Raw genomic sequence first — 13,646 nt, 5'->3', positions numbered from 1 at the left:
AGCTCCTGCTGGTTCTAGCACACTTTGGGATCTGACTAGGTCTGAGTGCTAACACGTAGCATTTGCAACAGCAGACGCGGAGCAACTGAATGACCCGTCCTATATATACTGCAAGCGCTCCACAGCGCCGCCTCAGTCAGTCAGCCTATCCAGAGCATAGCTGGAGTCAGCTGATCGCCTGATCAGCTGACTCCCCTTCTAGTTGCATAAAGGTCCTGTCGCCTGGCGCGCGCGCACGCGTAGCCCTTAGTCTATGAACAATAGAAGGACCAGGCAAAGCACCAGCGTGTAACTGCGCGGCGGAGACCGCAGGCTGCGATGCGGAGATAGCCGCCATGCCGCTTGCTGTTGCGGCCGTATCTCCGCTATCCATTACAGTTTCCAAAGGAATTTTAGCCCATTCTTCAGTTAAAACAACCTCCAGTTCTTTTAGAGATGATGGCGGCAGAAATCGACTGCTTACTTGAATCTCTAATAACGACCATAAATGTTCAATAATATTGAGGTCTGGGGATTGTGGTGGCCAGATGAGATGCTCAACTTCATTAGAATGTTCCTCGCGCCATTCTCTAACAATTCTAGCTGTATGGATTGGGGCATTATCATCTTGAAAGATGGCATTCCCCTCCAGAAACAGTTCTTGAACCATAGGATGAACTTGGTCATCCAAAATTCTAAATAGTCTCGGCTGTTAATTCTTCCATGAAGGGAAATCATTGCCCCGGCCCGGCAGATTTCCAAGAATTAGCACCCTAGATCATCACAGAACCCCAGCCAAGTTTTACGGTTGGGAGAAGGCAGTGTGGATGAAATACTTCTTTTGGCTGTCTCCAAACATACACTCGGCCAGAGGTCGGAAATAAGGTAAATGATGATTAGTCAGAGAAAATCACATTTTTCCACTGCTCGAGAGACCAATTCTGGTGGTTTCTACACCACTCTAAACGCTTTGAAACATTTGTCTTTGAGAGCAGTTCTTCCATGGAATCCAGATTTGTGCAGCTCCCGACGAACAGTTTTTGTGGAAACTGGGTTCTGTAGGTGTTCATTCAGCTCTGCAGTGATTTTAGGAGCCGTGGTCTTGCAAGCTTATCTAACAATTCGATTTAGAGTCCCACGGGCTCTCTCAGACAATTTCGACTTTCGGCCCCAACTGTGCTTTGCTGAGGATGCTTTTCCTTCTCTTTCAAAGGCAGTCATTACTTTTGAGACAGTACCTCTTGAAATGCCAAGCATTCGGGCAGTTTCTGTTACAGTAGCGCCTGCCATACGAGCACCAACAATTTGGCCTCTTTGAAAGTCTGAGAGATCTGCCATTTTTATAAATTGTAACCAACTTTGGTTTAAATATCTATAAAAAAAAATATTTTAATGAAACATATCAAATAACAAAAATAATAAACAAAAAAAAAATTAACATATGTCAAGTTTTGATTGCTTAAAACATGTTCAAAGATTATGATGCCAAAATGTTAGGTGTTTCCATTATTTTGTCCAACCCCTGTAAGTCTTAGCAAAAATTGTCATTCCATAACAATTTGCCGGCAGCCCAGTTAATAATTTCCAATACTGGTGGTTATGTCTTACACAGGGGCGTAACAATAGACCCTGCAAGGGATGCAGCTGCAGGCGGGCCTAGAAGCCACAGGGTACCACGTCCTGACAGACTGACAACTAAGGACAAGGAGAGAAAATACTCTTTGCTCATTGTTCTAATGACTGCATCTGCTCAGCCACTGATAAGGAATCATACAAAGTTTTGCAGACAAAGATTTGTAGACAGCCCCTAATCAGTGTACAGTCTTGCTACCCCTCCCCAAGTGCTGTGTCCTGTAGTGATGATTGAAGAATCTTGGCCTGGAGAGAAGGTGGAATGGGGCCCCATCCAAAATTTTGCAGGGGAGCCCCATGGTTTCTAGTTACTCCCCTGATCTTACAGTATTCTGAGGCTGTGCTCGCTCTATACCCCTTTGTCTGTTGTGCTGCAATGGACAATATCACTGCAGTGCAACACAATGCAATGATATTCCTATGGGACATTCCACATGCAAGTCCACAAGTGCAATGCAGCAGGTTCCGACACTGCATGCTGTGGGTTAACTGAGTAACATGTGCATTTATAGTGGCAGATAGGCATCATTTCATTGCACTGTATGCCTCACTGTATGGTTCCACAGCAGTGGTAATGCACAGTGCTTCTTTTTGGCTATGTTACGTTGCAATCTTATTGCAATGGCTCATAGAGTTACCTGGGTGGGTCAAGGGGTGCAGGCGCTTGCGGTGACGCCGGACACCATAGGGGGCCAGGATTCACGCTGGCATGACAGGTGAGCCTTCAATACTGCACAGGAGCACAGGTTGTCAATTTACCTGCAGAAGAGGGAACTGTGATTAGAGATGGCCCGAACAGTTCGCCAGCAAACGATTCCTGGCAAACTTCCGGTGGTTCGCGATTGCGGAGAACCACAAGCTTTTCCGGAAGTTCGGTTCTTCCCCATAACCCCATAATGCACCATTAGGGTCAACTTTGACCCTCTACATCACAGTCAGTAGGCACATTGTAGCCAATCAGGCTACAGTCCCTCCTGGAGCCACTCCCCCCCTTATAAAAGGTAGGCACCGCCAACCATTATACTCACTCATGTGCCTGCAGTAAAATAGAGAAGGGACAGCTGCTGCAGACAGAGCAGACTCTCATAGAGAAAGATTAGTTAGCTTCTTGTAGGCTTCTTAGCTTGCTCCTTGCTGATTCTTATTGCTAAAATAGCACCCCACAACAGCTCTTTTGAGAGCTTATCTTGTTCTTGTGATCTATTTTTTTTTTCTGTGTGTCAGAGTGTCCCACTGACACTTGTGTTACATAGACACCCTTGATAATTCATACTGTGTGTGTGCCACTGCCAGGCCCAGCACATTCAGTGTCTACCTGTGTGTGTGACAGGCGCACATTGTAATACCCATTACTGCATATACCTACCTACCTGTTGTTCACAGTGCACCCACCTACTATACTGTAGCCAGAGGCGTATCTAGAGAGGTGCAGGCATGGCTTTTGCCATGGGCGCCATTCCTGCTCCTGTGCTGCGCCACCATGCCTGCCTCTGTACTGCGCCCCATGCCTTCCCCCACTTCTCCCCATCATTGAGACCTCAGATCAGATTAAATCTGGGAAGCATGGCTACTTAATTTATGTATGATGAGCGCACTTGGCTTAGTGTTAGAAGAGGAGAGAGAGAAAATGAGAAGAGACATTTCCAAAAAAGTAACTTTACCAATATCCCGAGTACAAGTTATTTTTGTAGCACAAACATGAGCCATGCATTATTATTATGAAAGAATCCATGGATTTATGAGAGGTGAGTTAATTTGGGTACCATGAAGAGGACCTTGATGTGATGGCCATATCCACAGTAAATGTACAACAGAGAGCTAACAGTCACTCAATTGGCAGTGAACGGATAGTAGCAGGTGGGCTGGATGGCTGACATCAGGTGCGTAGCAATAGGGGTTGCAGAGGTTGCAACCGCATCGGGGCCCTTGGGCCAGAGGGGCCCCCGAAGGGCCTTTCCTCAACTACAGTATTCGCTCTCTTTGACCTGTACTCACAATAATCACTTCTATAAATACTTTGAATAGTGGTAATCATTAAAGGACTTGCGAGGCCAACTGTGGACGCCGCCAGGAAACAGCCTGTAGCGTGGATCGGGGGTAGGCCCTAGAGCTGCGCAGCCGCACTTGCGGCTATGCGGACTGAGCAGCCGGGGCCAGCTCATGAGGCCATGTTAGTGGAGGCAGGAGAGCCTGACCCGGGCGTGCGGTCAGGAGTTGGCCCGGGGGGCTATTGAGCGGCGGGGACCCGGCGGAACAGCATGGAGGGCGCGGATGGCGTCCTCCGTGCCTTCAAATGTGATGCAGGTATTTAACTTTTATTTAGAGTTGGCCTCGGAAGTCCTTTAACAATCTGTTCCCCATCCCCTTCTTGCACCTCTGACACTGTAGTTGCCATTGGCAGGTTTTGGTGCGCCGTATCAATTGTTATGTATAGAGTGCTTGGGGGGCCCCAATGTAAAACTTGCATTGGGGGCCAACAGCTCCTTAGCTACGCCACTGGCTGACATTACTCTGGTCAGGCCCAAGCATGCTCACTAAGTACCACAGTGTGCTAGTCAACTCCTCTTCATTGATAATCTAGACAGATAGGGCTCTATTAAGTAAAGCCTGTGGTTTTAATTTGAAATGTGTATATTCACAAATACCAGCAGTTGAGTACAGGGAGAGACACAAGGTCTGATGACCATTTCACGTTGCTGCTTGCCATGCACTTTGGCCCCAAGACGAGACAGCAACATGAAGCAATTGTCAGGTCATGCACTCACCTGCTCTCAGCAATGGTATTTATTAAATAACAGGTGAGAGATGGCAGCATAGGGGGCGCTATTGTGGCCGGGAAGGAACGCAAAGAATCACTCGCATTCCCGGCCTTTCGGCTCCTGTCGCCGAAGTGGCTGCCGGCGGGGCCAGGAGCATCTGATGGAGTCTGCGTGGGCACGATACAGCCCTGGAAGCCCCAGGTGAGTAAAACTCATTTTTTTACGGAGACTTAAAGAGGAACTCCAGTGAAAATAATGTAGTAAAAAAAGTGCTTCATTTTTTACCATAATTATGTATAAATGATTTAGTCAGTGTTTGCTCATTGTAAAATCTTTCCTCTCCCAGATTCACATTCTGACATTTATTACATGGTGACATTGTTACTGTGGGCAGGTTATTTAGCTGTTTCTAGCTGCTCTGTCTGTTAGACAGCTAATAACAGCTATTTCCTGTCTCTGAACATTGTTACATTGTGGCAGTTTGCCAGCAGTACCGCGGTATTCAGAGCCTCTTGTGGGAGGGGTTTCAGCACAAAATCAGTCACACAGCGCCCCCTGATGGTCTGTTTGTGAAAATCATTGTCTTTCTCATGTAAAATGGGGTATCAGCTACTGATTGGGAAAAAGTTCAATTCTTGGTTGGAGTTTCTCTTTAAGTGTCCCTTTAAGGACCACAGCTTAAACCCTCCTAAAGACCAAGCCATTTTTTGCAAAATAGGCCACTGCAGCTTTAAGGCCTCGCTGCAGGGCCGTACAACTCAGCAAGTGACACCCCCCTTTTCTGCCCACCAACACAGCTTTCTGTTGGTGGGCAATGATTTCTCCCAGGATGTTTATTTTTTTTTATATATAAATATTTGTTTTTTTTTAAATACTTAAACCCTTTTTTTTTATTATTTTACTCCCCCTCCCTCCCACAGCCAGCCAATCAGTGCGATCAGTTGTCACAGCGGATCGCTTCTGTCTCCCCCAGGGGGACAGCCATGTCCCATGGCTGTACCCAGTGCAGCGATGGCGTGGATCACAGCGCTATACAGAGACTAACTAGACGGCGGTTTTGCTGTCTAACAGTCTAGCCGCTGGGAGCTTAGTTACGACGGAGCAGATCTCCATCATTCAAGCAATGAGGATCACAGGACCTTACAACGATCGGCGTTAGGCGGTCCTGGGGCTGCCCATCGGCGTGGCACAGTTGGCTAGAGGTTAAAACTGCAGGCTTTACATAGCAGTCCACATGTATACTTTTAATGAGTGTGACCATGACCATCTATTTTAATTAAGAAGCCAAGTATAATATATATATAAACCTTGACATCAGCACCACTAGCTTGAAATAGTAAGTAGAATTAGTCATCTTATAGGTGTGCTGAATACCATAAGTCTAGAGGCGTTCAACCCTGATAACAAAGAATAAAAAAAAGGATATAATAAAAGCAGTTAAAGAATAAATGAAGGGCAACATGTATTTACGTGTCTCGATTTAGTGGGTAGGTGACAGTGACATTTCTATTTGTACAATAGTACAGCTGTGGATAAAAATGTAGACACAAAACTAAGGGTAATGGACCATTATGACAAGAACGTGAATAGGAGCGCATGAAAGTAGAGTTATTGGGACTCAAAGGTTGTATTTGCACAGTTTTTATGCCGTTCTTATCAGAAAGGCAGGGAGCTTTTACAAGGCAGAAGGAGCGGCAATTCCTGGATATATAAAGTGGTTACTCATGCAACGTCAACATTCCAGGCTGCACACCTTGACCAGGTATCCATCCAGTTTCTAGTCAGCAGCAGATAGCCACCATGTCAGGCATTCAAATGCAATACCGAAGGTTGGCTTCAGTGGAGAGAAACCCAGGGTTTGGCGGAGGAATGTACAGCCAGATGGTTCGCCCTAATTATGCCAGCAGTGTCCATGGTGGTGCCGGAGGATATGGAATCAAAATCTCAAAAAGCACTTCTGGTTACGGCGGGGGCTTAGGTAGCAGCCTCAGCAGCCTCCAGGTCTCCAGTAACAGCGATGTCCTGCTCACTGGAAATGAGAAGGAGACAATGCAAAACCTGAATGACCGTCTGGCCACCTACTTGGATAAAGTGAGGTCCTTGGAGACAGCCAACTCTGAGCTTGAAGTACGGATCAAGGAGTGGTATATCAAGAACTCAGGTGTTGTGGAACGGGACTACAAAATCTACTATGATGCAATTGAACAACTAAAGAACCAGGTAATACTTTTACAATTACATTTTACTTCCAGATTATAAATACGTTTTCAAAAGAAAAGCCTCATTAGCAATAAAAACAAACTAAAAATCCATCTACTGAGCTCTTCTATTCCAAACACAACACAAGGGGCCTGATTCACAAAGCGGTGCTAACAGTTAGCACGCTGGTGAAAAGCCCTTTATCATGCCTAAACTCAGTTTAGGCATAATAAGTTTAGGTGTGATAAGTTTAGGCGTGATAAGTTTAGGTGTGATAAGTTTAGGCATGATAAGTTTAAGCACCAACTGGGTTAGCACCGCAGTGCACAGCTGATCAAAAGTTTTGCGCTAGCAAAGTCTGGTGCACTTCGCATAGAGTTTAATGGCACTGCTTTGCGTGTGGGACTTTGCGTGCGATCTAAACTTATCTAAACTTAGCATGCCTAAACTTATCACGCCTAAACTGGCTTTTCACCAGCATGGTGCAATGGTTATCACGCCTAAAGTCTTTTAGGCATGCTAACTGGGTTAGCACCGCTTTGTGAATCAGGCCCAATATATCAGATGTATAACACAGAAGGTCTCTTCATATTTGTTGTATTTATTTTGGCTCTTTGCTGCTGGTTTCAAGGCAAACAACATTATTTATTACTGACGAAGCACCTTGCTTAGTACAAGACAGAAGCTCATGTGATGCCAGAAGTGCAGCAGCTTACATTTTTATTTATTTTATTTACTCATTTATTTTTCTTTTAAGATATTCAGTGTCTAATTTTTATTTCTGCATGCTGTTTTCTTATATACAGCAAACTGCACTGTATACGTACTACATACACCCAAAGCAACTGCCCAGAATTCATCACTCCCTAAGTGATGGCGGGACTAAGTAAGGGTAGTTATGTGTTACTAAAATTCAATAGCGACCTTGTGCAGTGTAATTACATTGGCCCACTAGTGTGACAGCAGGTTAAAAACGAAACCTAGTCGGCAGGTTTAGACTGGAAATGTAGAATTTTTAGTAATCACTGATGATTGGAGGTGATAAAATGCATAAAGGGAGGGGCACAACAAGGAATAGTAGACATGCATAGTAAGGTCATTTTAAGGCCTCTGACTGTCTAACCTGCATTTCTGATGTATCGACACTAATAAGAATTAGGACTTTTTAAAACAACGAACAAGCAATAAACAAGTTCTCTGCATTGGTGAGGGGAGTGTGAGAGGCAGCTAGGAGGGGCAGCACAGAAGGGGGTCAATAAGCGGGGTAAGGAAGAAGTAGGGCACCTTTTCCCACAGAAGAATGCATACTTTTAAAGGTGAGGTAGATCACATTTTTATGGGGCATGGATGGAGAATGGTGGCTGTACGTGTTAGTGGGATGGAAGTAGGAGAATTTATTGGCCCCACTCAGAGGGGGGAAAGGAAGGGGGGGTAGTGCCCATACTTGTACTGAAGTTATGTGGTGGGCTATGGATATATTTACACTGTTCTCTAAGGCCCTGTGAGCTATTCTTTAAGCAGTAGTATGGTTTACTACTGGCCCTGAAGAGCTGAGAGCATTAAATCAAATGGGTTAAAGTTCTTTCCTTGTAAAGCAAGGGTTCTTTGGGGTTTAACTCCCACATGGGAGGCTATGTTCCCTGGATCTTTCCTGGAACACTATTGGTAGGCACCGGTAGGCCTACCAGTGGTAGGTCTAACATTGGTAGGCATTGGAAGGTACCTTCTATGGAGGTCTCCTTCTTTGCTACACCAGTCCTGTACCTATAACACAGAGTAAAGTCAGGTCAAGTCAGGTTCATGACCTGACCTGTGTGATTCCCAGTATTTTTGAAACAACATAATAGGTGCCTAGACTAACCAAGAATAAAATATCTCTTAACTGATCTGAATACAAAAATCCAAGATCTGTTTGGCTGAAGTGTGTAAGTGTACTTCACACATCCCCAGTTCCCTAATCAGTGGCTGGTTGGAGAGGACACAGCTAGTCAAACAAGTGTACTCTCATTGATTACTGGCACAGAAATTAATCACAGTCCAGGTTTATTGCAGGGATATATAATACTTTTCAAACAATGGTATGTGATTTGTGAGCTATAAACATGACACACTGCTGATTAGAACTGATTAATAGGCAACGGTGATGTACATCAAATGAAATAGAAAAAAAATGAACGTACAATGGCCTTTGTTATTTTCCAATTCATTACATACCAAAAAATGCCAAAATAACATAATACCATGGGGACCTGGACTGATTTCTCTAATTATGGGCAGAAGACCATAATTTTATACCTCCAAGGTCCCATAGAAAAATAACAGGGCCTAGTCACTCTAGCAAGACTTGCAACACAGTAACAAAAGACTACAGCAGACAACCAGGGTCGTAACTAGAGGGGAGAAGTACCTGAGATAGTAGGGGGCCCAGAGTTGTAGTGGTCCCCATCTACTAATCTTCTCCTCCTCTGATACAGGGGACTATACTTCAGATTGGGTGTTTTTGTAGATATACTTGTTACGGGTGTGAAGATCATGGTGGCCACACTTGTTTTATGACCCTTGTGAGATGGGCTCCAAGACCATAGGGGGCACCTAAGGGAGGCAAGGGAACATTTGAGGGCCCCATCACACATTTACTTTCATCTTAATTTATTTACCAAATGTTATTGTTAATGGTGCGTAGACAAAAATGATCACTGCCTCATCCTAATGTCTGTGCCACATAAATGTCATGTGGTCAAGTATGAATTTGGCTACATCCTTGAAGGAAGCAGTTTTTATTTAATTCAAAAACATCTAGTTGCCAAGGTACAGACGTCAATTAATATGAGGTGATGTCATCCCACATGAAATATTAGTAATCACCTTTTACTATGCTTGAGTGGCACCTGCAGACCACATGCATCGGTATGATATCACTTCTGGTGTCAGTACGTACTGATATTTTTATAGACCCAGGTTTAGGCCAAGGAGAGGCACCTGGAGTTCTAGGGGATGGGGGATGCCATTAACTCTTCATTGGTGGTATTATAGCTGAAATTACCATTCTGCACTGTACCTTCCAGCAATTCTCCCTCAAAGTGCCTTGTATGTGCTTTGCAATGATATAATACCTTGAATTAGGCCCACCAAGGAGAGTGAAAAATGGAGCCTTCAAGGAATCTTCACCATGTGACACATCACATGACTATATGATGCCAAAGCCAGGAAGGCAACTTCTTACATTCTCGCTGGCAAGCTCTGTTCTAAATGGATCCATCTGAAAATGGCGCCTGCGAATAATGGTGCACGGTATTGCTGCTAATCCGTTTGCCGCTTATCGCTATTTAACGTTAAAGCCTTATTGTTATTTAGCGTTGAAGCCTTATTGTTATTTAGCGTTGAAGCCTTATTGTTATTTAGCGTTAACACACAGAACCCTCTCTGTGCCTATCCCTAACCCCTAAACCCCCTCCCCCGGTGGTGCCTAACCCTAACCACCGCCTGGTGGTGCCTAACCCTAAGACCCTTCCTGGTGGTTCCTAACCCTAAGACCCCCCTGGTGGTGGCTAACCCTAAGACCCCCCTGGTGGTGCCTAATCCTAACCACCCCCCTGGTGGTGCCTAACCCTAAGACCCTCCTGGTGGTGCCTAATCCTAACCACCCCCTGGTGGTGCCTAACCCTAAGACCCCCCTGGTGGTGCCTAACCCTAAGACCCCCTGGTGGTGTCTAACCCTAAGACCCCCCTGGTGGTGCCTAACCCTAAGACCCCCCCCCCCCAGTGGTGCCTAACCCTAACCTTGACAGTGTTACATTAAATCCATTCACCGTTTTGCAGTTAAATAACGTCTGCAGTTTGGCTTATGTAGGGCGCTATTGATAAATAACGTTACTGTGTGCCACTATTGATAAATAATGTTAGTGTGTGCCGTTTTTCTTCTTTTTTCCCTGTGCGCCATTATTGTGCAGTACTAACGATAAATAGCGATAAGCGTATCTTTTTCGCCATTCTTATGCATAGGCGCTGTGCGCCATTATTCACTGATCTGCCCACAGGGGCACACAAGTGAAAACACACTGTGGCAAGCATCTCGATTACTTCAGTATGAAGATAATGTTATATTTAATTGAAGTTTGCACAAAGTAAAGTGCTTGGCACGGCGCAGTTACATTTCTTACTGCTATGTTTAGATATAGCTGTGATATGGATATAGACGGGTAGTACAAACAAGAGAATCCACACTCCTAAATTGCAGTGGTGTGCAAGCCTCAGGATCAAAAAAACACAATGTGAAAGCCCAGAAGACAAAAGAAATCCTGAAAAGATCTGCACCACTGAATCACTATGTAACAAACTTTATTGAATATTCTGTATAAACATCATAAAATCACTTAAAAAACGCTGAAAAACAGCAACTCACCACAGTACAGTAATATGAGGATATACATTCAAAAATGCCTCACCTCCTATGTAATTAATAAGCCATATAAGTTGCAATAGATTCTCAATATGGATTCAAATTCTGATCCCAATATGAAACAATGCTGGACCCGGGTCTAAGAAATCTAAGACAATTCTAAACACCTATGACACCTCCTTGGACAACCACCTTGCACTATGGTTGTCCAAGGAGGTGTCATAGGTGTTTAGAATTGTCTTAGAATTCTCAGACCCGGGTCCAGCATTGTTTCGTATTGGATTCAGAATTTGAACCCATATTGAGAATCTATTGCAGCTCATGGGCTTGATTCACTAACCTAAGTGATAGCGGAGTGAAAAGCCACTTAGTGCCTGAAAAGTACCTTTGCAGGCACTAATAGCCACGCAAAGCTACATTGTGCATAGCCCAGCATAGTGCATGCGCAGCCGTTAATAGTGCCGGGGGGGGGGCAACGATAACGTTGCACCCGATGCCCTGTAGGTGCAACGAAAATGGAGCAACGGTTGCCCCCGAATCGACGCATCAGTGCGCAGCTTCGAGGGCACCCAATGCGCTGTTTTCAGTGCAGCGGGTGCGACGTTATCGTCACACCGTGCCCTATTAACGGCTGCGCATGCACTACGCTGGGCTATGCGCAATGTAGGGGCGCAAACCACCTAACTCCGTGGTTTGGGCCCACTAGATATTAAGGCACACTAACCAGCTTAGCACTGGTGTAAGGCTTGGTGGTGTATTCTCCACAGTCAGCATGCAACGCATGAGCTGGCGTGGAGGAGGTACACACACTAGCACCAGGAAACAGGCTATCCCTAGTATAGTGGAGGGGAGGACTGACTCCAATAGGAGATTGTGGCGCACAGAGCCGGTGCAGATCTGACAGCCACAAACAATGCTTTCGTTATAACGTCTCAGCGCAAAGTAGCGCTGAGCGCACAAACCAGAACTGAGGAGATCAGGACAGGTAGACAGAATGAACGCTTGCTAGCTAGCGGCTACTTAGCGACAGCAAGCGTCCAAAACCAGACAGACTGGAATGAGGCAGCCAATGCGCTGCGGCGATGGCGTGCCTCACAAAGACAGGACAGGACAGTCAGGAAACAGCAGGATCAAGATAGATGAACGTAACACAGATAAATATACAATAAGTATGTTTTCCTAGCGTATTACAATTACAGCTATCAATGAAACTATTTGTAACGTCTGACTAACTTATGTATATATCGGCAATGAACCGATATATGACATAAGCAGGAACGCTGACTAGGACTGGAGTAATACAGGGAACAGGACTCAGAAGGATTCGCTATCTCTTCGCAGAGATGAACGCAATCCACAATCAGCAACAGAACAGGATTCAGAAGGATTCGTTATCTCCTCGCAGAGATGAACGCAATCCACAAACAGGACCAGGAACAGGATAACTAGCTCAGCACGGGTGCTCACGGTACGCGCAAACTACCAAAACGTGCTGGAAAACTGACTAACTGAACACAGGAAATAAACAGTTCGTGTACGTATATATCAGCGACACTGATGTATCAACGTAACACGAATACAAGGAAAATAATAAACGTGCTGGTATGCATATATATTGGCAATGAACCAATATATGATGCAAAACCAGCAAAGTATCTTTAGAACAAGAAACACGATCGGGGGCTGAAGCGACAGCAAGACGGGCTTAAACTGAAGCTATGAAAACCCAAGGAAACCCTGCAGGAAGCAGATCTTTATACTGAGGTCGTCCAATGGGAGCAGACATGCAGATTCCCACACAGGTGAATGATAATCAGTCACAAGCTGACAGCAGGGAAAGACAGACAAAGCTATGCAGCTTGCATGGAAATAGATCAGAACTGCCTGAGCTGCAGCACTACTACTTCCAGCAACAGCTGCTGCAGCAGCAATCATCACAACTGGTTTGTGAATGAGGGCCCATAGGGCTTATTAATTACATAGGAGGTGAGGCATTTTTGAATGTATATTCACATATTACTGTACTGTGGTGAGTTGCTGTTTTTTAGCATTTTTTAAGTGATTTTATGATGTTTATACAAAATATTCAATAAAGTTTGTTACATAGTGATTCAGTGGTGCAGCTCTTTTCAGTATGGATATAGACGGGTCCTACAGCATGTGACACCTGTCAGGGTTGTGCCAGATAAGACATGCCGCTTGACATCCACAATTGCTAGCCACACCCTCGTTTGTGTGAATGATGTTACCTTATATAGTCATGAAAATGTTCACCTTTCGGTGCATATTGCTGGTGTGTACAAAGTGTGCTACCCGTCACCTAACTATTTTTGAAACACTGTGAAGTATAAGCACAGAAATCACAGTTTGTATTCTGTAGAATGGTGTCGAGGATTAAATCATTAACGTTAGTAAGGACCTTATGTGGTGTTTGCTGCAGATAAAGTCAATGGGAATTGACTAAATGGAGACCTTTGAATTTCCGGGTGGCTTCATTGTAGATTTTGGTAATAAAATAGAAAATATTTTTGCCTTGCATTAATTTTTTTTGTAGTAGATAATAAAAGTTACCTTGTGCTATTTCCTTATGCTGTTTCCATCCACACCAGCGTTCAAGAGGTGCCTGTCAAACAGTTGTTTCAACATTTTTACTAGGGATGTTCATCTGGATTTCGCAA

The 13,646-nt window shown here is 44.7% G+C and overlaps 1 protein-coding gene across 1 annotated transcript in view; it reads left to right on the top strand.

The window, feature by feature from the left end:
• Nucleotides 1–6,120: 6,120 nt before the first annotated feature.
• LOC137540773 (keratin, type I cytoskeletal 19-like) overlaps nt 6,121–13,646 on the top strand; it is a 38,187-nt gene continuing 30,661 nt past the window's right edge. The window contains exon 1 of the mRNA XM_068261926.1: nt 6,121–6,590. Within this exon, the coding sequence (XP_068118027.1) occupies nt 6,171–6,590 (420 nt within the window). The 5' untranslated portion in view covers nt 6,121–6,170. The remainder of the gene's footprint in view (nt 6,591–13,646) is intronic.

Source organism: Hyperolius riggenbachi, chromosome 12 (genome assembly GCF_040937935.1).
Source record: "Hyperolius riggenbachi isolate aHypRig1 chromosome 12, aHypRig1.pri, whole genome shotgun sequence".
Taxonomy (NCBI): domain Eukaryota; kingdom Metazoa; phylum Chordata; class Amphibia; order Anura; family Hyperoliidae; genus Hyperolius; species Hyperolius riggenbachi.
Note: the sequence above shows the minus strand (reverse complement) of the source record. Positions and strands in the feature narration are given on the sequence as shown.